This window comes from Zingiber officinale, unplaced genomic scaffold (genome assembly GCF_018446385.1).
Source record: "Zingiber officinale cultivar Zhangliang unplaced genomic scaffold, Zo_v1.1 ctg209, whole genome shotgun sequence".
NCBI lineage: Eukaryota > Viridiplantae > Streptophyta > Magnoliopsida > Zingiberales > Zingiberaceae > Zingiber > Zingiber officinale.
The window spans coordinates 57,261-83,442 of record NW_024589891.1 but is presented as its reverse complement, the minus strand read 5'-3'; the positions used below and the strand labels follow the sequence as shown (position 1 = coordinate 83,442).

The 26,182-nt window shown below is 37.0% G+C and overlaps 4 protein-coding genes across 7 annotated transcripts; 2 read left to right on the top strand and 2 right to left on the bottom strand.

Annotated features, from left to right (window-relative positions):
• The first annotated feature begins 985 nt into the window (after positions 1 to 985).
• LOC122036782 lies at positions 986 to 3,333 on the top strand. Its single transcript, XM_042596189.1, has 3 exons — positions 986 to 1,395; positions 2,579 to 2,728; positions 2,902 to 3,333. Exons 1-3 carry the CDS (start codon positions 1,135 to 1,137, stop codon positions 3,148 to 3,150), a joined length of 660 nt encoding a protein of 219 aa, XP_042452123.1. The 5' UTR covers positions 986 to 1,134; the 3' UTR covers positions 3,151 to 3,333.
• Positions 3,334 to 3,365: 32 nt separating this feature from the next.
• On the bottom strand, positions 3,366 to 8,088 carry LOC122036781 (glucose-1-phosphate adenylyltransferase small subunit 1, chloroplastic-like). Its single transcript, XM_042596188.1, has 9 exons — positions 7,690 to 8,088; positions 6,823 to 7,119; positions 6,288 to 6,557; positions 5,764 to 5,943; positions 4,522 to 4,625; positions 4,291 to 4,402; positions 3,961 to 4,059; positions 3,764 to 3,883; positions 3,366 to 3,633 (listed from the first exon to the last, which is right to left on the bottom strand). Exons 1-9 carry the CDS (start codon positions 7,984 to 7,986, stop codon positions 3,517 to 3,519), a joined length of 1,596 nt encoding a protein of 531 aa, XP_042452122.1. The 5' UTR covers positions 7,987 to 8,088; the 3' UTR covers positions 3,366 to 3,516.
• Positions 8,089 to 10,268: 2,180 nt separating this feature from the next.
• Positions 10,269 to 14,326, top strand: LOC122036793 (myb family transcription factor PHL7-like). Of its 2 annotated transcripts, none has more exons than XM_042596211.1 (7): positions 10,269 to 10,426; positions 11,448 to 11,575; positions 11,697 to 11,773; positions 11,853 to 11,895; positions 12,035 to 12,092; positions 12,349 to 12,418; positions 13,568 to 14,326. In XM_042596211.1, exons 2-7 carry the CDS (start codon positions 11,452 to 11,454, stop codon positions 13,934 to 13,936), a joined length of 741 nt encoding a protein of 246 aa, XP_042452145.1. In that variant the 5' UTR covers positions 10,269 to 10,426; positions 11,448 to 11,451; the 3' UTR covers positions 13,937 to 14,326. The 2 variants fall into 2 exon arrangements, with proteins under 2 accessions (XP_042452145.1, XP_042452144.1); XM_042596210.1 differs by having other exon boundaries at positions 10,271 to 10,426; positions 11,361 to 11,575.
• A 299-nt stretch (positions 14,327 to 14,625) lies between these two features.
• LOC122036783 (DNA-directed RNA polymerase 2, chloroplastic/mitochondrial-like) lies at positions 14,626 to 25,934 on the bottom strand. Of its 3 annotated transcripts, none has more exons than XM_042596190.1 (20): positions 24,884 to 25,933; positions 22,788 to 22,997; positions 22,578 to 22,711; positions 22,435 to 22,501; positions 22,277 to 22,335; positions 21,072 to 21,189; positions 20,788 to 20,901; positions 20,499 to 20,630; positions 19,976 to 20,392; positions 18,515 to 18,565; positions 17,213 to 17,283; positions 16,827 to 16,911; positions 16,570 to 16,722; positions 16,428 to 16,502; positions 16,131 to 16,220; positions 15,870 to 15,917; positions 15,651 to 15,765; positions 15,479 to 15,582; positions 15,169 to 15,280; positions 14,626 to 15,091 (listed from the first exon to the last, which is right to left on the bottom strand). In XM_042596190.1, the coding sequence occupies exons 1-19, from the start codon at positions 25,808 to 25,810 to the stop codon at positions 15,170 to 15,172; spliced, it is 3,081 nt and encodes a 1,026-aa protein (XP_042452124.1). In that variant the 5' UTR covers positions 25,811 to 25,933; the 3' UTR covers positions 14,626 to 15,091; position 15,169. The 3 variants fall into 3 exon arrangements, with proteins under 3 accessions (XP_042452124.1, XP_042452125.1, XP_042452126.1); XM_042596191.1 differs by having other exon boundaries at positions 14,626 to 15,080; XM_042596192.1 differs by lacking the exon at positions 20,788 to 20,901 and having other exon boundaries at positions 24,884 to 25,934.
• Positions 25,935 to 26,182: the final 248 nt, after the last annotated feature.

The following is a 26,182-nucleotide window of genomic DNA, read 5'->3' as shown; positions in this document are numbered from 1 at the left end:
CCAGTTGATCCAGCCCATGGGGACAGGTCTATCTAAATCAAAGGTCCACATATAATGAACCATCCCCTGATCCATAATTTGTAGATCAGAGAATTTGCTCTCGCTGAAAGCGCGAACGTAATTAGTTTTTACCATAAAAAATCTAACGCATCCTATAATAAATTATCGTTTATATCTCGAGTAATAAACTTTAAATGAAAAAACATATTTAAGTACCATCTAGAAAACTTAATGATATAGATAATAGGCTGAATGAATAAATTATGTAATTAAAAAATATCTTATTTTACTATTTTGATTCATTCATCATTTTAAAATTTTAGAATTATTAAAATGTCATACGGACTAGGGATGATCACGGATCTGGTTAGTTCGGTTATTGGGATAAAAAACTATCCGGCCCTACTAGATCAGATAATGCAAAATCTCTACATCCGGCCCTATATCCGGCGGTTCTTATGTTTCAGATATCCGATGGATTATCAGTTATTTGGATATCCGACCCTATATCTAAAGAAATATAAATATAAATATAACAAAAAAAATAAAATTTTTTAAAATGATAATAGACATTACTCATTACACGTTATAGCAATTAATCGGAAATAACTATTACAACATGTAGCAGCTTATCGGCAGTAGTTACTATAACATGTAACAGCTTATCAACATTAGTTGCTACAAGTAGGGGTGATCGGATCGGATTGGTTCGGTTATTTGGATAAAACACTATCCGACCCTACTAGATCAGATAATGCAATATTAGGACCCTACATCCGACCCTATATCCGGCGGATCATTTTTTTTCGATTCGGTTCGGGTCGGTATAAGCGGGTTGGTCGGTTTGGCGGATTCACTGCTCACCCCTACTACGGACTGAAATTTAAGGGACGCTGTAATGATTCTAAAACTCCAAGGGGCTTTTGTAAAAAAGAAAATGCTCCTTAAATAAAATGACTTAATTAAGTGTCGCTTTCAAGCGGAGATAGAAGAGGACAGCCCTTCTCTCTCCTCTCTCTCTCTCTCTCTTCCTTTTCAAGTGTTTTCTGCAGCTGCTGCTTGCTCGAAGATAGCGCTGAAGGCAAGAGCAGAGGCGGCGAAGCTCTGGTCCGCCCGAGGGTTGTTGCTTGAACCATGGACGGCGTAGCAGGTCGCCTCGGCCGGTCGTCCACTCGCTACGGTCCGACGTCGGTCTTCAGCGGCCCGGTGCGGCGCTGGAACAAGAAGTGGGTGGCGCTCTCCAATCCCGACCACCGCCGCCGAAGCAGCATCAGCGGCGGCCGCCACTCCTCCCGTATACTCCTGTACAGGTGGACCCCCGTCGCTGCCCTCGCCAAGGACGACGCGACTCCACCGCCCGAGGAGCCGCCCCGCAGGAAGTTCCGATACGTACCGGTAACACTCGCGCTCGCCTTCCCCTTTTTCTTTTAGGTCAAAAACGGTTCCTTGAGCATCGTAAATGGCGATCAGGGTTTGTTTCCGCCTAATTTGGTGAACAAGGGTTTTTAGTTGTTGGTTGCTTCTCTAGGGATTCCGATCGATTTGTTCTTCACAAACGGTCTGAGGATCAAAACCCTCTTCTTGAATGAAAAAGATGAAATTTAGATTTCCTCCATTCTTTAGCAGTTAAGCTTTCTCTCTTGCATATTGCTCAAAGATAGTGAGGGTGTCTTTAACTTACTTTCCATGATTAGAATTTAGGGTTTGCAAAGCTTTCTCTGAATACAACAAATTGGATAGTAACGGATTCCATTCTCCATAGTCTTGAAAGGAATTTAACTTGAAAGATTAGTCTCAAGTAGTGATTGATTGTTCATGTGAAGCATCTGTTGTTTTCTCTTCTTGTTGATATGTTGTTCTATCTATTAAGGTGGTCCAATACAAGTCAGAAAGTAGTGAATGCTTGCACTTTTAAAGATGTCTCTCTTACAACAAAAGTATGTGCACGAGTTACTACTACAGTGTCTTTATGCATATGTTCTTTACAAAGAAGAATAAGCATATCATAAAATGAGAGATTCGCCAATTATTGTGATGGCGATTTAGAAGGCGAAAGCAACAATTGCCCAGACTATTGTGAGTTGTTGCTAGGTACTTACAAAATAGGGAGGAGTAGGAATTGGAAACTATCAGCAAAATTCATTCCGACACGAAAAAAAAGTATGGAACCCTTATTATGCTCAAGGAGTCTGTGGCCAACTTTGTTGCAATGGATACATTGCCGACGACACAAACTCTCGAGGAAGATGTTGCTGATTCACATTCTGTCATTCTGTTTGGGATTGGTGATTTCTCACTTGTGTTCCAGTTGAATCTTGTTTATCGACACTTCTTGACCTTTGGGATGATATTCAGTTTTATCAAGTTAGCAGTTATTAGGTAATTTGAAGCAAAAAACTTCCGGTTTATTAATGGAGGTAAAAGAAAGAAAACAGAGTAAAATGATTTTGTTCATCAATTTTCAGGTGAATATCATTGGTAGCAAGTGTATCAACTCTAAGTAATATGCGATATTCAATAATTCAAATTATATTTTCAAGTTTCATCAGTTGGTGACTAATGTTTTATCAACTTACAGATTTCTGTCACCAGGGAGCGAAAAGAAGAGTCTTTGCCAAAATCCAACAGCAGCCCTAAACTTAACGTAACCGAAGGATTCCCTCGCAAAAGCCAGATAGATCCTTTTGACACAAATCCTGACATGAACAATGTCTCTGCAGAAATAAAGGTGATGATTCAATTTTCATCTGGTGTTTTGGTGTATTTTTCTCAGCAAAATGTTTGCTAGGTGCTCGAGACTTAAATACTCAGGTTATTTCCTTTGTTATGGCACTTGTAGTGATGGTTGTTGCCTTTTCGATTGTAGATTTTTATGTTCTTACAAAAAGTATTCCACTCCAGGTCTCAAGCAAAGATCAAACATTCTCAGGCTTAGGAAATGGTGCTGATCTGGACTTGAGTTTGGGTTTGCGAGCTCCGGATGGTGATCATGAGGATGAGTCCAAAACAACCAGACGAGGCGAAGGCTACACTAAATCAGTGAGAGCGGCGAGTTCTACTCGGGACACAGAAATGAAGGTAACAAAATCAGTAGCACAAAACAAGTTGAAGAGGAAGGCCATAAGCCCTGACCTCGAAATGGCAGTGTAACTCGATATAAGTTATACTTATCTTCCTCGTTTTGTCCTGTTTTGTTAGCGTAAGTAACCTCTTTACCCCCCTCAACGAATGTATTGTAGTTGTGTGCTGTACATGGGTAAGGTCTTAAACTTGTGTAGTGTATGTGCTATGGTGTTTGACCCTTCGCAGTCGTTTCTAGCTTTTCAGTTAATACTTCTGCTGCATTCTCACAATTGGCTCGAACATATAGAATTATATTATTATTATTATTATTATTTATACAACAAGTCTCTTCTCGTGCACCATAACACAACTCGACTCAGCTCACCCTGTTTCTTCGATACGCCATAGAATTTAACGAGTGTACATAGGATTGATAGAGCAACTAGATGAAATCTATATGACAGTTCCACTGGGAATGAGGGCATCCTTGATCACTGTGACGATGCCACTCTTGATGAAGTATCCTTCAGTCTCCCTGGCCGCTTCTTGCACATTATCACAGTTTATGATCTGAAAAATCACGATAAAAACAAGTTATTATGTAAATTAGTTCAAAATTCTCAAAGGCAGCAACCTAAAGTGTTGTATTATCAGAGAAATAAAACTGGATGCAATGGTGAATATTCCCGGAGTAGCTCACCTTTACATTCTCCCCGATACGAGCATTCTTGTCTATGATGGCTCTTTTAACGTGAGAGTTTTTTCCAATGCCAATGGGTACACTTCCTTTCAGAGCTAATAGTCTCTTGTCGGCGTCAGTCTATGAAGTGTAGCAAGCAATATGAGGTCAAGTAAAAAAAATATCTATGTTTGAAGGACAATTTGTCGATAGATTACCTCATAGTAATCTGCTCCCATCAGTAAAGTATCCTCTATGACTGCACCTTCAGAGATGCAAGAGCGAAGTCCAACTACAGAATGTTGGATCTTGCAGTTCTACAAAAGAAAGTAACAATCCGACTTTAAACTCCAATAATTATGGAGGCAGAAGGTATGCATCAAATTTAATTATCTGTCCCTCCGACATGCGGAAGAAGCTAAGCATGCGGAGTTGAGCAAAGTAAAGCAAGCAAGGGTGATTCAAAATGCTGATTTTCAAGTAGTAGAAACTGTCCTTACAGAATATCTCACAAAAAAGAGGTTGAAATTGGTTTGCAATGTACTTACCTTAATCACACATCCCTCGCCAATAACACTATCAATCACATCAGCATCAAGCATCTTTGAAGGTGGTAAATATCTAGCTTGTGTATAGATCGGTGCTGAACGATCATAAAAGCTGAACCAATTGAGTCAGATATAATCAGATACCAAAGGTAAATTTAGGAATCTTTTCCTGATGACATACATATCAAGGAAAAAACACATAATCTTACTAGTTTCTTTTGGATAATCTACCTGAAATCTGGCACTGGCTTTTTGGTTATTCCGAGGTTTGCGTTGTAAAATGCCTCAATTGTACCAATGTCCTCCCAATAACCATCATATAAATAAGCTTGTACCTATTATTCATAATAAAAGAGTTGAGGTAGATCTTCAAAACAACAGAAGGGTAATGCGGTAGAAAGAAATTGTCTCAGTCAATAATGACCAATCTGGCACGAACCAAGTTTTTGAATATTAAGCACTGAGTAGCAGTCATGGTAGCAAAACAAAGGAAGAAACAAATTAAACATGGTTTGAACAGTTTACTAATATATTGTAGAATGCAAAGTTTAAATGCTCTGACACCATCTGTATTATAGGATAAAAAATTTCGAGACAATTGAAAACTGTTCCTAAATTTTATATATTTTTTCAAAAATACCCCCTAAATTTTCATAAATGTCAACATACCCCATTTTTTTTAATATGGTTTGCAAATACCCCTTCTCCATTATTTATTTATTTGTTAGCAAGGAAGTTTTAAAATTGGCCATGTGTAACTAGATGGGCATAATATCATAGGGTAAAATTGGAATTATATCTAAATCTCTTCATGTTGTTTTCTGAGCTTTCTTATGTGAATCTTCTTCCACACTCGCTCCTCAAATCCCATGTAGGCGATTTCACCACTTCTTCATCCCTTGATCTTTTCTAAGGTAAGAGATATCTCCTCAAGCTTTCTCATGAGAATAAGTGGAATGAAATTAGGAGGTATTTTGTTCCTCTTTTGGAAATTATGGGAGGATAAAATGACATTCTAAACTACAGGGGAGGGGGTAAAATGAAAAGATTGATAAACTAGGGGGGGCAAAATGGAATTTTCTCAAAAGTTTAATTGCTCTGCCACCAAACCAATAAAGAAAAAAAACATATCAGCACATGACACAAGAAAACTTTTAGCATTTTATAGCCAATCTTCACCATTGTTGCAGGAAATGTGATAGTTAATGACATTTGCATTATCTGCAGCCCACCAAATTCAAAGAAAATGATAGTATATGCAGTTATGATATAAAATAGAATCTCATGGAAATGAACTTCTTGAAAGTATTGTAAGAATCTATCTCGGGCTGTGAGGGACGACTGAGCTGAGCGTAATCACCTTTGCTACAATATAAGAATCTATCTTATAAATGATTTTATAAGATATCAGGCATCTCATTGATAATGAAAATTAAAGGGAAACCAATCTGCAGATTAAGATATCAGGCATACCCTCAACCCAATGTTAGTTGCACCAGGGATAACTTCACTCCCAAAGTCATTTGCTGCTGGAAATTTGTCACGAAGTAATTGCATCATAATGTCCTTGCTGATAACATAGATACCCATACTTGCAATAAAAGGCAACTCTTTTGCCCTTTCATCATCCAGGCCAAGTATGGTGGTATCAACCTGAGAACAATGGGTAAAACAAGATGAATAGTTTTATTGAAATTGATTGGCTAACCACTTATACAAAAGCTCAAGCTTCTAGGAAATAGTCTGATTTTTATATTGTTAACATTCTCTCTTTACGTGAACACTTGATTTGATTGGCTTACACAAGAAGTGAATAGTGTTTTTCCTTTTTTTTTAACACAGGTGGGGTTCAAATCCCAACCCTCTTGCTCTGATACCTATTAAAATTGATCCAGCTAACCACTTATTTTAACATTTTGTAAGAGAAATTTATGAATGACAATTGCTCAAGAGCGAGCATACTCACAACTATGATAAAACTAGTAAAAAAAATTTACCTTCATTGCTTTCAGCTGTTCTCCTTTTGGCTTCTCTGCAAATTCTATTATTCTCCCTTCTTCATCAATCTTCATAAGACCAAAAGCAGTTGCACGTTTTTCATCCATTGGCAATGCAGCCACAGTAATATCAGCATTTGTTTCTCTATGCGCTTGAATGAATTTTTCATAGTCCATCCGGTACAAATGGTCTCCAGCAAGAATTAGAAACTCCATGACATTGTGCTCCTCAAAGAGCCACAAGTATTGCCTAACTGCATCTGCAGTACCCTGTGTGCATATGAACAATATACATACAGTAACTGTATAAATTGTTGAGCTCAATATATTACAGCAGTCTATTAATATTATTATTATAAAATATTGTCATAAGCTAAGCCAGGAAGGTAAATTTGAAAAAATGGATATTATTATTACAGTTAGCAGTAGAAGTGGCTATCAAACTCAAGAACATAATTGAATAAGATTGCAGGAAAAATAAGTCTTTGTTACAACTAAGCATAAAGTGAGACAGAAGCACTTTAAGTAATAATACCTGAAACCAGTTAGGATTCTCTGGACTCTGTTGTGCAGCAAGAACTTCAACAAAACCTTCATTCTTATACCCACCCATGTTACTTGCATAGGCTCGTGAAAGGTGGCGATTAAGAGATGCAGAATTGAATTGTGTCAGAACATAAATTTTTGAAATATTACTGTTCAAGCAATTGCTGACAGGAATATCAATTAGCCTATAGTTGGCTCCCAATGGTACTGCTGGTTTCGCCCTCTTCTTCGTCAAAGGATACAAGCGTGTCCCAGCGCCTCCCCCGAGTATAATCCCTAGAACACTCTACACAGAGCAAAGAAAGTAGGTTAACTAAGTGCTTTGCCATCATCATTTCAATACTAGATTGTGCACCAACATCGGTAGCAAGGCAAAAACAAACAATGAACTTTCATGAAGAAATCATCCATAAAGCCTGGCATAAGGTGATATTCGAGTAAATGGACACAAGAAGATAATTGCTCCGACTCCAGGATAGATCAGATCATCAAAAACCTTTTCTTTTTCTTTTAAATAAAAATGTTATTTGAACATACAGTCTGCATGAATTTCTATACAAATCTAGAACACCTACCTCAACTAACTAATTCCATAGGTTAGTTTCTTATAGAACATGAGACAGACAATTTGAACTCATGGAAGTTCAGCAGCTAATACTATTAGAAAGCATTTCAAGGCTCATTCAACTTCTATGACGATCAAAAGGGAAAATAGGGAGCAACTAATTCCACTCGAATACAAAATTCATCAAATTTTCGACATCTCCACATTACAGCATTTCCCAAAGCAAAAAAGAAACCGAGCAGAAAAGCATAGAATCAAAGAATCGCGGGATTATCGCAAAGAAGCACTCACCCGGCTGGCATCAGGATCGAGGCACGTCTGCGAGCTCTGGGAGTCGGAGACCGCCTTAGGAGAGACGACGATCGGGGTCCTCACTCCGCAGTACTCCTTCCGCCTCCTCACCCCAGCCACCTCCTTACGGAGGAGGTCCATTTTCTGGCATCCGGAGACATGGAAGAACGAGGAGAGGCTCCGCGCGCTCGTCGACCCGAGGAATGGCGTCGGCGGAGCTCTCCGATCGGCATCCCCAGAACAAACCGGAGCAGAATTCCTCGGAGTCGATACCATCCCAATCCCCATCGCCGCCATCTCCACCGCCGGCTTCACGAGCAACGAGTGGCTTCACCGAGCTCGTGTTCTTCCCCTTTATCACTACCTTCGTGGCGGTGCTCACAGTTAACTGCCGTCGTTATCTAGCATAACATTCATTAACACGCTAACTAATCAATTCGGAGGATCTGGAGCGCCGCTCACTTCTTCATCAACGCCCCACGACAATGCTCGACCGTACACGTGTCTGCGAGAGGAGGGATTACGTGATTAATTAATCACGCTAAAACTCTCGGAGAGAGAAGCGGTGGATTAAGTCGCCACGTGTCAAGCCGAAGAGCCGTTGGCGTGCGGGGCCGATATCGGAGCGAGGATCACGTGAGCGGAGGGGCCCGCCAGGGTTTCGCGCTGCGCGTGAGCCGTTTTGGGGGCTGAATTTAACCTTCTGTTTTTTTTTTTAGATTTTGCGTAATCCGCCAAATCGAAATATCTCCCTATTAAAGTAGTAAAGGAATGAATTTATGTCTCAAAAAGTGTGGTGAGAGACTTCAACACACCATTCGATCTATAAATTTGAAATACACACTGATCGCCCTCAGTTGGTATTCGACTAATTGATTTGTAGATTGGACTCGAATCGGACGATACTGAATCGTTTGAAATGAATAAAATTATCTTTTATCATATGAAATACATATAGATTTATCGTTAAAATATTTGTTCATATTAAAATTAAAATTCTTATCTTCTTATTTATTTTTTTAAATATTTTACTATTACATCACATTCATGGAAAAAACCCGGTCTAGATAGATTCATTTAGTTGAATCGGTGGAAAAGTTAGGTTGAGTCCATTAAATAAATAAGTCTAATAAAAATCGAAATATAAATCTATCTTCTAAATAGGTTAGGTTTTAGTAGGACGATTGTAAATGAATCAAACATTCATGAATAAGTTTAGTATTCAGCTTGGTACGAATTTATTTATATTTGTTCAATACATGCATAATCAATTAAATGATCAAGGTTAAACAACTCATTAAACTAAATCAATAAACTTGAATATATATATGTTTAGCTCGTTGATGATCATAAACAACATTCTTTAATAATATTTGTGAACAACGTTCATGAACCATATTTATCAATAAAATTTTATCAACTGGCTAAATAAATAAAGAATTTTTTAAAATGAACTAATAAATCTATATTATCAAACTCAATAATCAATTAAACAAATTTTAAAAAATAAAAAATTAAGTCAATCTTGAATATGATTTCAACAATTTCATTCATTTTAGACTCAGTTCAACTTGAATACCTTATCAAATAAATTTAAACATAATAAAATTCGACTCGACCCAGCTCGTTTATGACCCTAGGTGGTAGAGATGGATTGATTTATTCAAATAATTCAATCAATTTAAATCTATCAACCATTTATTAATTTGAATTTAGACAAATCAAAACGCAAATCATTTAAATTTATTTAGATATTCTATACATCTAGACACAATGGACAATACAAAAGTGAATTCATCATCATTTGTCGATATCTAAAACAATCATATACTGAATACTAAACTTTTCGACTAATTTCCATAAAAAAATACACATATTCAATTTGAAGTAAACAAAATTGACGAAGGAAATGGAACATGTCCAAACATATTAATCACATCAATGTAATTTCTTCTTGTTTATTTGTGAAAAGCATGAGATATTATAGTACATCATTTTTGCGGTTACATGTGATCAGTCGGCATTTTTTGGTCAAGAAGAAAATTAAATAAAAAAACAATAAAGATGGCATAGAAATTATAACCAATATTAAAATATTATTTATGATTAGAGACAAATAATAATAATAATAATAATAATTAAAATATCCCTTGCAACAACGCAATGCGTGTCGTTAGGTAAAAGAATATTCGCAAGTAGATGCTGTCAACTGTCATCTCCAACGCCACAAAATCAGAATTCAAAATATTATAATATCGGCAATAAATGGACGGTCTATATCTCACATTAACTTGGACTACCCGAAGATATGGCTTCCTTTTATTGGAGGGCATTGTGGTCCCTACTCACGAGCCCTCTTTCTTTCTTATGGACTTTCTTCGGGAGGCGAGGGGGCCCCTCTAACTTTACCAACTAAAGGCGGGCGTGCGAGTGGGTACAACGTAAGCATCCAGGTTCGTTTCGTGCGAAAGCGAGACGCTTACAGCTGGCAAGCATATGGAGATGCCACGTGGCCCATTTGCAAGTGGCGTTTGCAATGCGGCTTGTAGGAGATCCTTTCGGAGTCTCCAGTTGTGAAGACGACCTTCTCCTGCCGCGCTCTACAGAGAGAGAGAGAGAGAGAGAGCGAGAGAGAGAGGGCGCTAAAGAAAAGATCGGGATCGACGAAGCCAGGCGAATCGCCGGCGAAGAGAAGCGAGCGGAAGATTTCGCCATTCTGCCGGAAGTCAGCATCAGGGTAGCGCTTTCTCGTTCTTCTGAAAGATTTTTTTTTGACTGTTTGTTTTCAGTCTCATTAATCCAGTTCAGCTGTTTTTTGCTCCCCTTTCCACTCAAATCCAGCTATTTTTTCATTGAAAATCTACCTGTAAATCTCCGTAGATTGGAGCTCGAGCGCTGTTTTTAATGATCTGTCTTATAATCTTTGTGCTGCTGTTTTTCGCTGAATTGGATGGTTTCTTTTGTTAGTTTGTATGAATTGGTCTGTGTTTAGTGGTCATGAGCAATCTATTTGATAGGTTTTTTCTCCAGTGTGCAAATGTGCAATGCTAACCCAGCTATCTTACTTCATTGCTCTTTTTTAGTCTAAGCAATATTTCTGACTTGCAAGACATCTTGCTGCTCCAAGGGAAGATAATAGGAAGTAGAGAAAGGATAAGTAGGAAGAGAGAGCAAGAGTGAGAGGAAGGCTACCATGGAAGTTGTGTTCTTGTTACTAGGGTCTAGGGATGTTCGTGGGCTTTTTGTATCGTATAAATAAAAATAATAATCTACCAATGAGCAAGCTGCGTGTGATCCATTGTATCAGCATAGAATTTCTCAGATTTGTTTTTTTTTTTCAAAATTTAGGTGATCTTTGGATGGTCAGATTCCAACATCATTAGCATCTGCTAACAATTTTACATTTGTTAGCGTGGATTGTTATCTAAAATTGCATTGTTGTAGCACTATGGAACACTCCAGGGCTGAAGTTCTAGTTTGTATCCAATTTTTCTTTGTCTGTATTTTCCCTGCTTTTAACTTTCAAGAGTTATGCTAGTTTATAAAAGCATTCAATCTCTTATCCAGCAACGATTTTTATTTGGCATTAGACTTCCTTTATATTTTACCTGATCGTGAAACTTGCAATGCACATTTTTACTATTATTTTATTCTGTTTTCCCGTTCTACAGTTCAAAATAAATGTCCCCAAAGCCTATTATTGGCTAAAACCAGAACAATTCTTCAATTCATGGACAAAAACTAGAATCTTGTAACAGGACAATGGACTCAAATAATGTAGAGAACAACAATAGTTCTAATTCGACTTCAAGACAACGCTTACGCTGGACAAATGAGCTCCACCAACGTTTTGTAGATGCGATAACACAGCTTGGTGGACCAGATAGTAAGTGCTTCGGTTCTGAACTCTTTCTCGATTTGCCTAGAATATGTATGATAGTTTTTAAACTATAATGCATCTTACCTTTGAGTATTCATGTCATCATTAAGTTTTCTATACATTACAGGAGCAACTCCTAAAGGAGTCCTTCGAATCATGGGTGTGCCTGGACTAACTATTTATCATGTTAAGAGTCATTTACAGGTACTTAGTTTCACCTTTTCTTGTGAAGACAATTTTTTTTTTGGTTCATTTCTTTAATTCCTCTACATGGTGTAAGCAGAAATATCGGCTTGCAAAGTACGTGCCTGACTTTTCAGCTGATGGCAAGTATCTTCAGAGAACTTAACTAGTGTTTGACAGTGTTATGAATTTGTTTTATTATCTTTTCACATGATCAAGGAACAGAAGTTAGAAAACAATTATTGGTATGGGGATTCAATCTAGTATTTATTGTTCATGCAGGTACAATATCAGAAAGAAAAGATGTAGAGGACTTGATTTCTGGACTTGGAAGCACTTCGTGAGTTTATGACTAATAACTCTTCCTTATTTTTCACAGAAAACAATAAAGTAGTTTGTGCCTTCACCTTTTCTTTCTCCTTTTTTACCTTCACTCTTTTTTTTTGTGTGTGAAATATTGTTGTTGTTGTGTTAATGACATGTTTTGTTTTGCTACACATCTAACTCATTTTAATAGATTAATGACAACTTGTGCAGAATCTCATTTTATCTGCTAAAAAAAAATTTTCCCTCTGACTATCATATTCTTGTGTCAGTGGGGTGCAAATTAATGAAGCACTTAAAATACAGATGGAGGTGCAAAAACGGCTTCACGAACAATTAGAGGTAAGTTCCATGTGCACTATAAAAAGATATATGATATTTCTGTTAGTTTTGCTTATTATAAATTTTATAATATCTAATATTAGAAAAATTATCCACTAGCACTAAGAGCGAGCGACACTCGCAATGTAGGGTACACATCTAATGTGAAATGTGTGAGATCTGAGAGTATACTATTAGACCAATTTGAGTTTGGCATGTGGTGAAATAAAAGGGAACTCTTGTAACAAGGCACAACTTGATTCTTTTGCGGTTCAGTGGCATTTGGGAGGGCTTTAGGCCTATAAAGTTAGATGTTTCTAACCACTTGTGATATCTTGGCATATGTGCTGGGCAACCAAGTTCTTTCCAACTTCGACACTCTTTGACACCCCATTTCAACTATCTTTCCAACCTTTTCTCCACCTCAATACACCAATCACGAAATATGCACAACTCCAAAAATATATCAACACAACCAAACTCCTAGTAAATCAGGCGAATTGCATCCCATGTAACCTCATCCTACTTACCTTGGCCAAATTAAATCCACTTTTAGCAAATCCACCTCAATCTAATTATAACCTAACGGAGCTCCTTTCCATCAGGTCTCCTATGCCTCATCCATAATTGAGGTTGGAGATATATTCTTGAGATTTGTTATAATTTTAACTTTTCTGGACCTTTTTTCCCTTTAGGATGGATTGGTTGTGTGGGCTAGAAATCATATATTTTGCCCAGATAGCTCAAAACATATCTCCAGATTTTACACTTCTTTCATGTTGGTCCACAAGAATTGATGACGTAGTTCAACAAAACTCTATCTACTCTACCAGGTTTTTGAAAAAGAAGGAAATAAGTAAAAGAGGAGAGATTGGGATCGGGATTCACACAGTTATCCGAGTCCCTCTTGTTTGTCTTATAGACATAAACTTCCTCCAACCATAGAAGTGAAGATTACTAAAATTGCGGCTACCTAGACTCTTTTCTGTCTTTCATCTTCTTGGATTTATATCATGTCCTATTTTCCAGGTTCTAATGTGGATTAGGAATTTCCCTGTAAATTGCAACCATTGTTTGTGACAACTATCACACTAGGTTGTCATGGTAAACACATCAATATTATGGAGTTGACTCTGAAAGCAAATAAACATGATTGACTGCCTCATGCAGATTCAAAGACAATTACAGCAAAGAATTGAAGCCCAAGGTGAGTACCTTAAAAAGATAATCGAAGAGCAGGAGCGCATTAGCAGCGCATTGGCTGAAACATCCGGAGCCAGGAGGGCTGCTCCTATCTCAAATGATCTCTGCCTTGATTCAGATAAGACTGACCCCTCAACCCCAGTGCCAAACTCTGAATCCCTTGAAGAAGACCAATCAGCTAGTTGCAGCCACGAGGCCACCTGCAGGCTATTCCAAGGCCTCTCAAATGATTCATTGTCTTCTGCCCGCGAGCCAACGACCCCTGATTCAGGTGACCATTCTAATTCTCCTTACAGGGAGACAGGTCAAGCAGCATCGCCACAGCCACCCTTTTAGCCAGGGAAATCAGAGTTGCTGTAATAACATCAGGTATTTGAATCAACTTCAGATCGAGATATCCAATTGACTGGCATTCAATTCATTGGATTACTCCGACTTGCAATGATGTCACTGTTCAACTGAATATAGAAAATGGACAGACCCATTCAAGGTTATCTTCTTTATCTTTAGAACTAGGAAAGAATGTGTTTGTGATATCTCACTCTTGTGGGAAGTAGCCATAGTGTGATGCTACCGTTGCCTCGCTGCAAACCTCGTATTCTTGTATAATCTTTTACATCTCATTCCTGAACATTATTATTGTCTATGATAATCTTTCTGACTGATCTACCAACCTTTGAACTATGTAACAACCATACTGTTGTTTTGATGGAGTCTCTTTTTCAATTTAGTTGGCACCAAGTATCCAAGCCTTAACTAATCCTGGAACATCTGGCTTGGTCTATGAAAATTTTTCACCGATCATATTGAAAAAAATATAAACTTTTATCAGATAATATTGCAAGTGATTCAATAAACAAAATTGATATGGTTTTCATCTTCTGGTTATATTTAAGTGCAAGTATAAAATGAATAAATAATTATTTCTCTGAACAATTTTCTCTTTTCACAAGCAAAAAAATTACCCTTGAAGAGTTGATTCCTTAATCCCCTCAAGTTCTTAAAACATAGCATTAAGCTAAACATATTACTGAAATACTGACAACTTAATGAAATATTACAACTCAACATTAATTACAAGTACACATACAGCTTTAGTTGTTCATATAGAAGTTTCATGGAAAAACAAGATTTTTTTTGAAGTTAATACAAAAAACCTATGCTGCGAGTGAAATTCGCATCAGTTTCCTATCTGGTTTCTCGGTGGCGGCTTCCCTGCCTTGTTCGTTGCTTCTTGTTCCCCTCCATGGCCATCGAGGACAGGCAGGTAAGGTCAAGAACGACAACATGTACACAGAACTCGCAATTTGTCACTCGCGGTGCCAAAACTGCAAAGAAGTTCACCGATATACACACATGAAACTCTTGTTGCCTACGGATCGATGCTTTTGCTGAACATGGATCTCGGTTGTCAATGCTGATGCACTCACATCTCGCATACTAACTCTAGAGTTGCCTGAGATGTTGACGGCGAAGATGCCTGTACACAAGCTGTCAAAAGAAACAATAAGGCGAAGTGGAAGGGGGAAACTGAGAAGAATTGGAATAAGGATAACTAAGAATGTCACATTAGTTGAAAAAATATGGCGACTCGAGAACATCATTAAGGTTGAAATCTCCCCGTTCCGGTAATGGTGGGAAACTTAGTGTTGGGAATGATTGTTGAAAACTTTCGAGTAACTGCAAATGTACAGCAGATGTGAGAAATACATGAATGTATGAAAATGGATAAGAACTTGACAAAACAAAGCCGAGCTAAGAACAACACTAGGCTATAAAAAGCTTTCTGAAGGAACAAGTATAAAGACGTTTGCTCATATTCTAGAACTCTACTAGGTTGATCATTTTAGTTGAATATAGAGGCAAATGAGATATTACGTTTTCTAGTATAGGTTTCTCGTAGAGTTCCACGAATTTCTCTCGAAGAATCCGGTTCATCTGATCCACATCACATGCATGTGTCCAATACGAATCATGAACACCTGAAAAGAAGATGCCGATGCATCTGAATAACTAGTGTTAACTGGACCAGTATTGAAAAGTAGCTTACCAGCAAAGTTCAACCCAGCTCTTTGGCAGGCAACTGCAGTCATCATCATATGGGAACCGTCGAGGGAGTGCACAAAGTTTGGGGGGAAAGCTGTTCTTTGACGCCGAACCATGACCTGTAAAATTAAACAGATAATAAATTCATACATCCGAAAGAATCAAAACAATACAACAACAATAAAAGTACGAGGCTTTAAATTCCCAGATTAGGAGAAGTGACCTTATCAGTTTCCCTGCGCAAAGTCAGCACTTGGAGGGAAGTTTTTACCTACAGAGAGATGTAGAGAGTTGAAAAGAGAAATGAAACAAATATTAGACATTATTTTTTAATACATTTGAATTTATTAGAAGTGAATGATGTAAAAAATATTTTTTCCCCCAATTTAATTTTCAATAACTTTATTTTATTTTCCAGAAACTACAAACTACAAATAGAAAATTTTCACAAAAAGGAAAAGAAACAGAGGTTTAAAAGATTTACCATATGGCTTCCCAACTTCTGATAAGGTTGAACCACTGGGAGACCAAGAGGAGTTGTCCACCTTACTGGATGGTTTTCTGAAGCAATCACCTGTTGCCAATGCCGATTAGTTCAAACATATACTATAGAGCATATGTTATGACAACCATTTCTAGTAAATAAACTAATTTAAGTGATATATCAATCTCAGCATCTAATAGCTATAAGATGATAAATGAACTCGAAAAACATTGCTTTTCCATCCACAGTCGATATCCCGCACAGCTATAAGACTATTCAATCTGGTAAATAGCACACCTTAGCACAGTCACCAAGCCAAGTCATGATATCCCGTGCAGCTTGAAACATCTCCCCTAATGCAGTCAGTGTGGTCTGTTTGAACATTTACAATAATTCAGTCTAGCAACTATTCAACCATAAATAAATATTAGTGACTTACTTTAGCAGCGTAGCAAGATGCACGGAATAATTCTGTGTCATCAGCCATCATGTCACGTTCCTTCAATCTTCTCTTAATTTGCTCACGTGCCCCAATATATGTGACACCATAAACTGATGTCATGACAGTCTGCTTCACCAACTTCCGGTCCACCTGTTTGGAAACAGATATCAACTTTCAGGAATAATGCTGAGGCAGGGAAGGGTATCATAGGTTCAATTAATCCACATATACAAAAAACGAAGTAAAATGTTAACCTGATCAATTAGTAGTTTAGCATGTAAAGCGTTTGGGTTGATGGAAGGGCCTTTCTCTGCATCTCTACACATGATATTGAGAACCCTGCATTCAGAAGGCACATCGTAGACGTCAGTTTAAAGAAACCAACTGATTGCAAAAGATAAAAGCGACTAGAACTAGATTTAGTGTTTTAAAAATGCTTGTGATATAGAAATGGCTTAGGATGTCTGCAGCTTAATGTTGTTCAAATAGCTTATGAAGTGAAAAAAATGGACATAAAGAAAAGAATATAACTAGACAAAAAAAAAGTGCAATGACACTAAGACTTTGAAAGTACTTGTCTGATCAACATTTATTAGCACCGATTTCATAATCATAACAATTTATAAAAATTACTGCTTACCTAGTAGCTATGCTGGAGTATACATCTGCAGGCTCATCTCCAGCAACAAGGTTCACAGAAATGGCCCCCAACTGATGATGCAACAGCTTAAAACTTTAGCAAGCGCAATAATTCAATGTGCAAATACAACAGGACTACTTGGAACAGATCTATGAAGGTATTATCAGCTTTGTGAATGGCTATGTATCAAGATCTTGTGAGATTTAAATCTAAAGTCTAACAATAAAAAACTGAAACATATGGAGATCTCAGAAGTATTTAAAGAATGTTAATTTAATAAATAAGAGTTTTTTTTAAAAACAAAAACAGTAGATGTTATACAAGAGCATATCCTAAGAAACCAAAAAAAATGAATGCATAATAAATAAATGTTGAAAGACCACAAATTGAAGCAAGCAAAATAACCCAGCATGAATCATGAATGACTGGAATATTAATGACATGATATCATATGCAACTTCAACCGGGATTTCATCATCATTAGAGCATATTCAGAACCTACAACCTTAATGGGCTATGGCACCATAAATTTTGTGCCTTGGATGAGTTTGTGAAGAGAGAATTGAACAAAGGTTTATTCTATTCAATTTGGTGCTCCGTCATAACACCACCATATGACAAAATCAAACAAATTAACATTGGTTTGATTCCTTTTTTTAGTTTGAGCAAGGACAAGCAAGAATACCATACCCTTTGTTTTTTTCTACTATTTCATGCTCCAACAGACCTTATTCCTCATCTTCAGAGGGCTAATTTGGTTTTGTTCATTTTCTACCGAAGGCCATAACATAGAAACATACAACATTCAGTTTTATACCAATGAAAGAGCTAAAATTTCATACAAGTGTACAAATCTGAATTTAGTGCACACTCCATACAGATAGATGCAATAAAGGTTAACACGATTATAATTATGTCATGCGAATAAAAATAAATAAATATTTCATTTTGACATTCCTAGAAGCTCAAAGGTACTTATTGAGAGTCAATGGAACAGTCTGAAGGGGCTTAGCCAAAGTACCTTGCTAGAAAATGCTACTTACCATAAATGTAAGAGCAGTGGGATTATTACCTTTATCCAAAAAAAAAAAGAGCAGTAGGATTATTAAAAAGAGTTAAGGGACCCACCATGCTTAATCATGAAACAAAGAAAATTAATCTTGAGCAAATTAGGGTCCTCTTTTCTAATGAATATTATGATAATAAGCATGACCTAGTAATTTGAGCACTCACTGCTGCAGTATGATAAGAATTACAGATTAAAACAGTGAAGTGGAACCAAGTGGCAGAAGGAAATAGCACCTTGTCTTTCCCCAGAGCTGCATAGTGTTGTAGACCGTTGCACGATCCATCCTGCAAGTTAGAAGTGCAATGCTCGTTCAGCTCAAAAGAATCAGACTGATTTTTGTAATTGACAACATTACAACTGGAATTGACACCCGTATCAATTTATTCATTAGATAAGAGATTAATTCCAACCAAATAGAACTATATTATAAATTTCATTTTCCACTATTTTGATTGTAATTCTTGAAATGGTTTCGTACAAAATTAAAGAAATGATCTAACTGTATCACTGCAAGATATTATCAACTATGCTTGCTTCTAAATAATATCTAGTTGTTTGACATATTAGTGTTATGGTTTTTGTCCTGCATGCGAATTTATACTACTATTAGTGTTAAATCAAATTCTTGTAACTATGGATGTAACATTATCAATAATTACTTTACAATACAAAATTATCCCTCTCAACTTGATGTTGGTCCTTAATTTGTTGGAGTTTCTTTAATCCACTTAGGAAGAGGCTGCATGTTTCTTGTGATGGCATGGCCTCCCCTCCAACACCATTCTACCTTCTCCTCTCAGCTGACAACAGCTCTCTCATCTTCTCATCCTCCACATGTGAGTCCCTAGGGAAAACCATCTCAGGACACTATTAGTGAGATCACTCAAGGAAAATCAAACGAGCACCAAAGAAAGAAAAACAAAACGTCATGGTTCTTGCCCTACCATTCTCCTCCCAAGTAAGTTCTCTTAAATGAGAAAAAACAACTTCCAGGTAGAGGGTGATGAAGTCAGTGAGATTCCATAGTTAGTGCCCCATAGTTATGTCTAACTGGTCCTCTGTTGGCTGCAGTTTTATTCCCTGGAATTTTTGAAGTATCTTACTAAATGGAAAATGGTGGAAACAAAACACACGTCTTTGTGAACCACACAACTTTAGAGTTCCAAGGAAAATTTTCAATTCTCCACAAAAATTTTAGAATTCCAAGCATCTTTAAAAAAAAAAAAAAAAAGGCAGCCCGGTGCACGAAGCTCCCGCCAAGCGGGGTCCCGGGGAAGGATCCATTGTACGCAGTCTTACCCTGCTTTTTACAAGAGGCTGTTTCCAGGATTCGAACCCGTAACATTTTGGTCACATGGCAACAACTTTACCATTGCGCCAAGACTCCCCATCTATTTCCAAGCATCTTTACGATCCAATAAAATTTGAGCACTTCCATTGATCTTTGGTTGTTTTAGTTCGTTTTTCATGCCAAGGTTAAACTTCTGCAAAGTCAGTCTAAAAATGGATTGCTCTCCATCACCAGGCCATAACTCATTATTTTTTCATTTAATATCTTGGAAGTTCTGAAACATTCCAGTTATAGTGGGTTATGCAATAATGTTGAAATTTATTTGAAGCATGCAACTGATTGGGTGTATAATTCAAATGCCGAAGTAGAAGTGATATAGAATAATTTAAGAGCCTAGACTTGCCTGATGAACAGGAATGTGTGAAACTGTATTTTCTGGTGTTGAACTCCTCAATGCTTCAGCAAGATTGATACAAACTGCTAACAATTGAAAGGGATCCTCAGCACCTAACCACCAGCGCCTACCTTCAAGAGGTTTATCTGCAGAGTCAAATACATCCTCCAAGTGGTTCTCGGTGAATGCCACTCGAGCATCATGTGATAACTTGTCAACGCCATTAGCATATAAATTTGCCAAATGTATCTTTAACCAGCGTAAACCAGACTTCCCCAGTGGTCGTCCCTCTGCGAACTCCAACACTCCTCGACAAATATCTGAACCGAGATGATTTAGATACGGATGCATGGGATATGCACGGCCCCTGAAGTCCAGGTTGTGTGGATAATAAAATCCCTTCTCTTCTTTCATTTTTCTAGCAACCTGCTCTCAGTTGATAACCAGATGCATAAGGTTTTACAAAAGGAATAAAAAATCCAATAGCACCAGTGAAAGTATGAAACAATCACATGTTAATGAAAATCCTTACAGCAAGTTTAAGTTCCATATCACACCGATGGGAATGTCTTTCACTATTTTCCTTCTTCACAGATTTCAATTTCCACTTCCATTTCCTTAGTTCAATTTCATCTTCTGTATCAGGCTTCTCAGGTAGAGGAACCTTTAATGCAAATATAAAAGGATTTAAAAAGAAAAGTGAATTATCATGATGGAATAGGTTGAAGTAAACTGATGCATATGTTAAAAGAAGTGATTTCGTAACCTAGTAAGTTAAAAAACCTTAAGACATCAAAAATAGTACAATTTTTTCAACTCACATCCTCCCGATCAACCAAACCACCAAGACGTCCTCCATTTGACCAAATTGTATTGATGATATTTAACACCTTTTTATTAACCCTCCATCTGGTATTGCCTAGTGTATCCAGTGCCTGAATAGCATAATAGTATGTTGATGGCATGATCTAATTAAGCTAATAAGCAAAATCAACATGTACATTTGAAGTTATGATGACAATATTAGCTTGAAAGAGAAATAAATATTTCTTTGAACTGTCTTTGGGATTTGGTGTTCTGGTAATAAAAAGTAGAAATAGCAAACCTCAAAAATAGTCTGCATCTGCTCCCTTGGTGCCCTCTTAACAGCCTCCCGTTGTTTTTTTGATCCATGTGTTCGCATAACGTAAGATGGAAGAAATAAATGCGCTCCTCTGTCATATCTGAGCAATCAATGACAAACAGAAGGATCACAGTAACCAATCTGAAAAATCACTGAAAAAGTTGATGACAATGTTAATAAAGAAGTGTTATGTATTAGAGTCTAGTGAAGAGCTCATAACCATCTGGCTCCATAGAATGTTTCCAATCAATGCAAACCTCAATTGGCATTAATTCAACTCTCTTTGGCTAAGTCCAATAGTAGCAACTACCAAAGTGAGAGAATTGACCCATTATCTTGCTAGGAACAACCACTGATACAAAAATCCAAAATGCTTAAGCTTAATTGACAATAATCCACTCATAAAAGACATGCTCTCTCCTTACTGCATAGCTTCTTATGTGGGACTAAATTGAGCTGTCACATTCTCCTCCATTCAATATCCTCATGACAAATTCCTCATAGACGAGATGATGCCTGGCCAATGATGACCCCACCATCATTAACCATTTCCAATAGGAACACCTCATTAAACCTAGGACTAGCCCTGCTTTAATACCAAATATAACAATCTTTCCAAAGAAAGAAATAGCTCATTAACTTGGTAGACACAACCATTTTCTCAAAATACTTAAGTCAAGTTAACAGTAGTTCCCTCATCTAGGCCTTATCAACCTCCCTCATTAGTCAACAATTTCCTGTATATGACTAAATTGGAGTGACACACCAACTTCTATACCAAAGAAGTTAATCCAAAGTGGTACAATAAACTTAAAAAATTGTTTAACCCACAGGAGAATATAATTGTATTATTGGATTAATTCACCAAATGGAGCAAAATCTATTAAGGTCAAAATGACTTAGAGATAAAATGTACATATTGAAAGGCAATAAACGATATCTGACAATGTACACAAGTAGTTTGACACTTTATTAATTAAAATGGATTAAAATAATGCCCGACAAAAGTAACAATAGAAAAAACATTTGGAGAATCCTTTGCATGTTTTCATAGTGGAATATTTTAAAGGTAATAGCCCAGCAAGTACGAAACAAAGTGCATTTATGCATGAACCAAATCTGCCCTGCAATGCTACTACAAGATACCACGACTCAGCAAAAGTATTTACAAATTCAGGTCTACATACCCAGTCCATTTTAGTGGGGGCACCAACATTGGCATGTAAGGAATAATCATGTGGCTTGCCTATTAAAAAGCAACATGTTCAGAGATTATTTGAAGTGTAAAGTATAAAAGATACAAGAAAGAAACATAAGTAATGACAACATAAACATTAAAACTCACAGTTCTATCTAAACAATGATAAATTAATGGATCACATTCAATGACTCCAAAACGCCTGCTAATGTTTCTGCTATGCAATAAGATTTAATCAGCATACACAAAATGGAAACAACTTTTAAACATGGTCAATAAACAAGTCTCACTTCTCTTCTTTTATTATAGTTTTGACATAGTGTCTGAATGCGGGACGTAAATCAGGAGGATCAGCAGCAGATTGACTAACAGGAGATTGTATATATGCAGTCTCTATTAAGAGTTCGATCAAGCGGCTTCCAACCTTTAACAAAGAAACTTTCTGAATACCAATAAAGGTAGATAATAATTGTCATGATAATCTGTAAAAAAACACAAACCTTGGCCTGAGCATCTTTTCCCCATGGTCTGGAATCATCTTGTCCTTTAATCATCTTTCTTACTATGTGATGTTTTTGTCTTTTCATCAAATTTGTAACCTTTTTCCTAATTAATTCTTGCTCTTCATTTACAGAAACACCTGTTTCGTCACTTTTCTTAACTTTGATACTCTTTTTCTTAGTTTTCTCAAGAATCCACTGAATCCGCCCCTGGTTCAATCCATATTATAGTTACCAACATGATATAAATTTCTGAAGATGAAAACTAGATAGAAAAAGTTAAGTGGAGAATGGATATCATGACCTAGGTAACATCATATTACAGATGATTTGACATAATACAATCAAAGGCATGAATAACTCATTAAAACTTAGGTCAGAATCCTAAATGGCACTATTGTCAGGTTGAATTATTGTCAGGACTCATTAGAAGTCATGAGGATCCGGACTTAACCTTAATACTCTTTTTCTTACTTTTTCCAATGCTCCTGCTGATCTGTCCCTAATTCAATCCATTACTACAGGTAACAAGATATTTACAAACTAATTTCTCTGCATGAACACTAGCTAAAAAAAGTTCAGTTGATACTGGCTATTGCAATATAAGTATTATTATCATATGACAGCTGATTTGACATCATAAAATCAAAGGCAAGACTAAAACACTTCAGGCGGGAATCCTAGGTAGCATTATCATTGAGTTGAATTGTACTCATGAGTCATGACATAAAATAGAGTTGGCAAATTCCAGAACCAAGTTCAATTTTGTACAACAAACAGACGACCTTTCAGCATCTCATAGAAGGAGATGAAACCAAATACACTTACTATCAAGGACAAATGACTTACAGGAAATAATAAATAAATTTTATAATTAATGATTATATGGAGAAACATTTTTAAAAATTAAACAAGAAATATCACAATGAGAATCCACTAGACTTATCTCAAGACTATGCATTTGAAAATATCAAACACTAGAAAGCTCATACAGAACTACAATGGGAAAGTAGCAATATATGTCACAGGAGTCATTTGAAGTGGTTCAAGGAAATGTTCCCCTCTATTGCTTAAGCTCTTTATTAAAAGTTTACATATAACATGTGTGCGTATATAATTATAATTAAATAATTCTCTTTCCGTAGCTCTTCCTAAACCTATGCTGATGCATAATATTACATCATCCAACCCTCAATTCCCCTACATGCATAGCCTTCAACTTACAAGCTGTTTGTGGGATGATAGTAAGAATGTGCTTCACCCTTGAAAACATTCTCCATCACCGCCAATAATCAAGGTAGCAGTAATTCAGCTGCTCATTGCATCAATTATCAAAATAAAAAAGCAAATAATAAATTTTGAATTTGTTGTGCTATATAAGTATGTAAATTCTCACACGATCGACGCATAGGTTATTTTTACAATTAGATCAATGATTCTCCATCTGATAATAATTCTTTATTGACTTGTTCATTGTTATAATTGATCATAATTAGTGACTCAAAAGTCACCATATTCCCACTCTAATAATTTGAACTACATATGGTTCTATCATAAAATCAACTTAAACTAGAATCACCAATTCTTTAGCATGCTATGGAAGTGTATTGTCATGAGCATTAATATGTTTATCTAGCAGTGAAACAAATTCTGATTATTCAGCTCAAGTGATGTAATCATGATGAGGCCCATCGTTGCAAAATGTGAAAATAGAATTTATATTCCTTCAGCTCCATAGCATTTTTTTTTTCTTCTCAATGACAAATTTTATTTAACTTGTTATAGTCACTGATCCAATCACCATAAATGGGAATAATCCATATTTACAAGAAACATGATCGTCCCCGTACAACAAACAAGAAAATTTTTGGTTGTGACTTGTGAATTATGATAATCCAAGAGAATGTTAATTGCAAATGTGCTTTGGTTATAGAAGAGTAAAGTGAGGGCAGCCTTCTGTTAATCATTTAACTATTCCAATTATAAAAAGATCATTATATTATATAAGAGAAGTTATAGGATTGTAGAGCCTCACAGATTTAACTATAAACTAGAAAGGACAGAATTATAGTATAACAATAAAGCAACATTCTTACTTCATGCTCGATGGCATCACCAATTTTGCATGCAGCCTGAACCACTGGAACACATCTGCTTTCACTGCTTGACATTAGAAGACTAATCATCTTGTGCATAGTGATTACAGCCATTTTATCTGCAGGAAGCTGATTGAAGTAAGGAGCGTGGGATGCTCTATTGCCTTTTTCCCTGCATTTCTCCTGCTCTCTGGCAATGCGATCTCTCAGTGGTTCAAACCAACCTAATAACAAGGACTTCATAAATGGCAAATTTGGGGCCAACTTCCTGTCACACATATCCTTTAGCATTTCCTTGTATTCCTTCGTAGCCTGCTCCCAAGCTTCAGATTCTATCTGTATTTGTCTACGTCGAAGCTTACAGTAGTTACTTTCACTCATTCCACCTACCAACTTGGAATAGTGTTGAAACAGTCTCGCTGACCTAAACCGACTAAAACTCTTATCTTCCTCACACTCCAAGGTCACCTCAAATTTGCCAATCCTGTCCAAAATGCTGCGAAAATTTAGTAACGAGGATGTCTCCTCATCCGTATCAGTGGAAGCAGCCATCTCAGCGACGCTAGCATGAGTCTTCAAATCAGCCGCAATTGACGGGCAGGCACACCCTGCTAGTGGCATAGATTCACCGTTTTGGAAAAAACCTCCCACCCTGTTTTCAAGCGTCTCCTCTAGGTCCCAAACCCGGTTTTTCTCACTGAAAGACGATTTTTGGAGGAAACCATGATGGAAGCCGGAAATTGAGGGGATGGACAATGGTCTGCCGCTGCAGAACCTAACTCCCCGTGGGGATATGCACGCAGACTTTCTCGCGATGCTTCTCCGCGTATCTCGGCAACTAGGAGACGGATTGAAGTGCGGAACGAGGGGACCGTTCGGGAAGGCGAAAAGAAGACTGGGGAGGACGGAGGCGGCGTTGCTGCACATCAGAGAGAAGGGGCTATTATTGGGAGAATAAAATTTCGTGCGATTGAAAGGACTCAGTGGTGGTAGCCGGAGATAGATCGCCGGCGACCGCCGCCTCCGTCGAGGATCTCCTTCTGCTTATACCCCTGTCGAGGTTTAAAAAATCTATCATCTTTTGGGAAATTTTCACTCCCACCTTACAAATTTTACTTATTCTCACAAAATGACTCCAAAGATTTGGAACACTTAAAAAAAACCTCTCCAAACAATTCATCATCTAATTCTAACCATTATAAGGGTGTCTTTATTCAACTTTGCAAAACTGAAATTTTAATTTAACCATCAATTTAATAAATTTATTTTTATAGTTTAATTTAATTGGATGAATTAATT

Excerpts from the sequence above, each read along its gene's own strand:
- LOC122036782 (XM_042596189.1), top strand. The coding sequence starts at position 1,135 with ATGGACGGCGTAGCAGGTCGCCTCGGCCGGTCGTCCACTCGCTACGGT. Across the intron at positions 1,396-2,578 it reads GGAAGTTCCGATACGTACCG|ATTTCTGTCACCAGGGAGCG; the intron begins GTAACACTCGCG and ends ATCAACTTACAG. Across the intron at positions 2,729-2,901 it reads ATGTCTCTGCAGAAATAAAG|GTCTCAAGCAAAGATCAAAC; the intron begins GTGATGATTCAA and ends ATTCCACTCCAG.
- LOC122036781 (XM_042596188.1), bottom strand. The coding sequence starts at position 7,986 with ATGGCGGCGATGGGGATTGGGATGGTATCGACTCCGAGGAATTCTGCT. Across the intron at positions 4,060-4,290 it reads GCGAGGGATGTGTGATTAAG|AACTGCAAGATCCAACATTC; the intron begins GTAAGTACATTG and ends TTTCTTTTGTAG. Across the intron at positions 3,634-3,763 it reads GTATCGGGGAGAATGTAAAG|ATCATAAACTGTGATAATGT; the intron begins GTGAGCTACTCC and ends GTGATTTTTCAG.
- LOC122036793 (XM_042596211.1), top strand. The coding sequence starts at position 11,452 with ATGGACTCAAATAATGTAGAGAACAACAATAGTTCTAATTCGACTTCA. Across the intron at positions 11,774-11,852 it reads ATGTTAAGAGTCATTTACAG|AAATATCGGCTTGCAAAGTA; the intron begins GTACTTAGTTTC and ends TGGTGTAAGCAG. Across the intron at positions 12,419-13,567 it reads GGCTTCACGAACAATTAGAG|ATTCAAAGACAATTACAGCA; the intron begins GTAAGTTCCATG and ends TGCCTCATGCAG.
- LOC122036783 (XM_042596190.1), bottom strand. The coding sequence starts at position 25,810 with ATGTGCAGCAACGCCGCCTCCGTCCTCCCCAGTCTTCTTTTCGCCTTC. Across the intron at positions 22,502-22,577 it reads ACTATAATAAAAGAAGAGAA|AAACATTAGCAGGCGTTTTG; the intron begins GTGAGACTTGTT and ends ATTGCATAGCAG. Across the intron at positions 17,284-18,514 it reads CAGCTCTGGGGAAAGACAAG|TTGGGGGCCATTTCTGTGAA; the intron begins GTGCTATTTCCT and ends TTGCATCATCAG.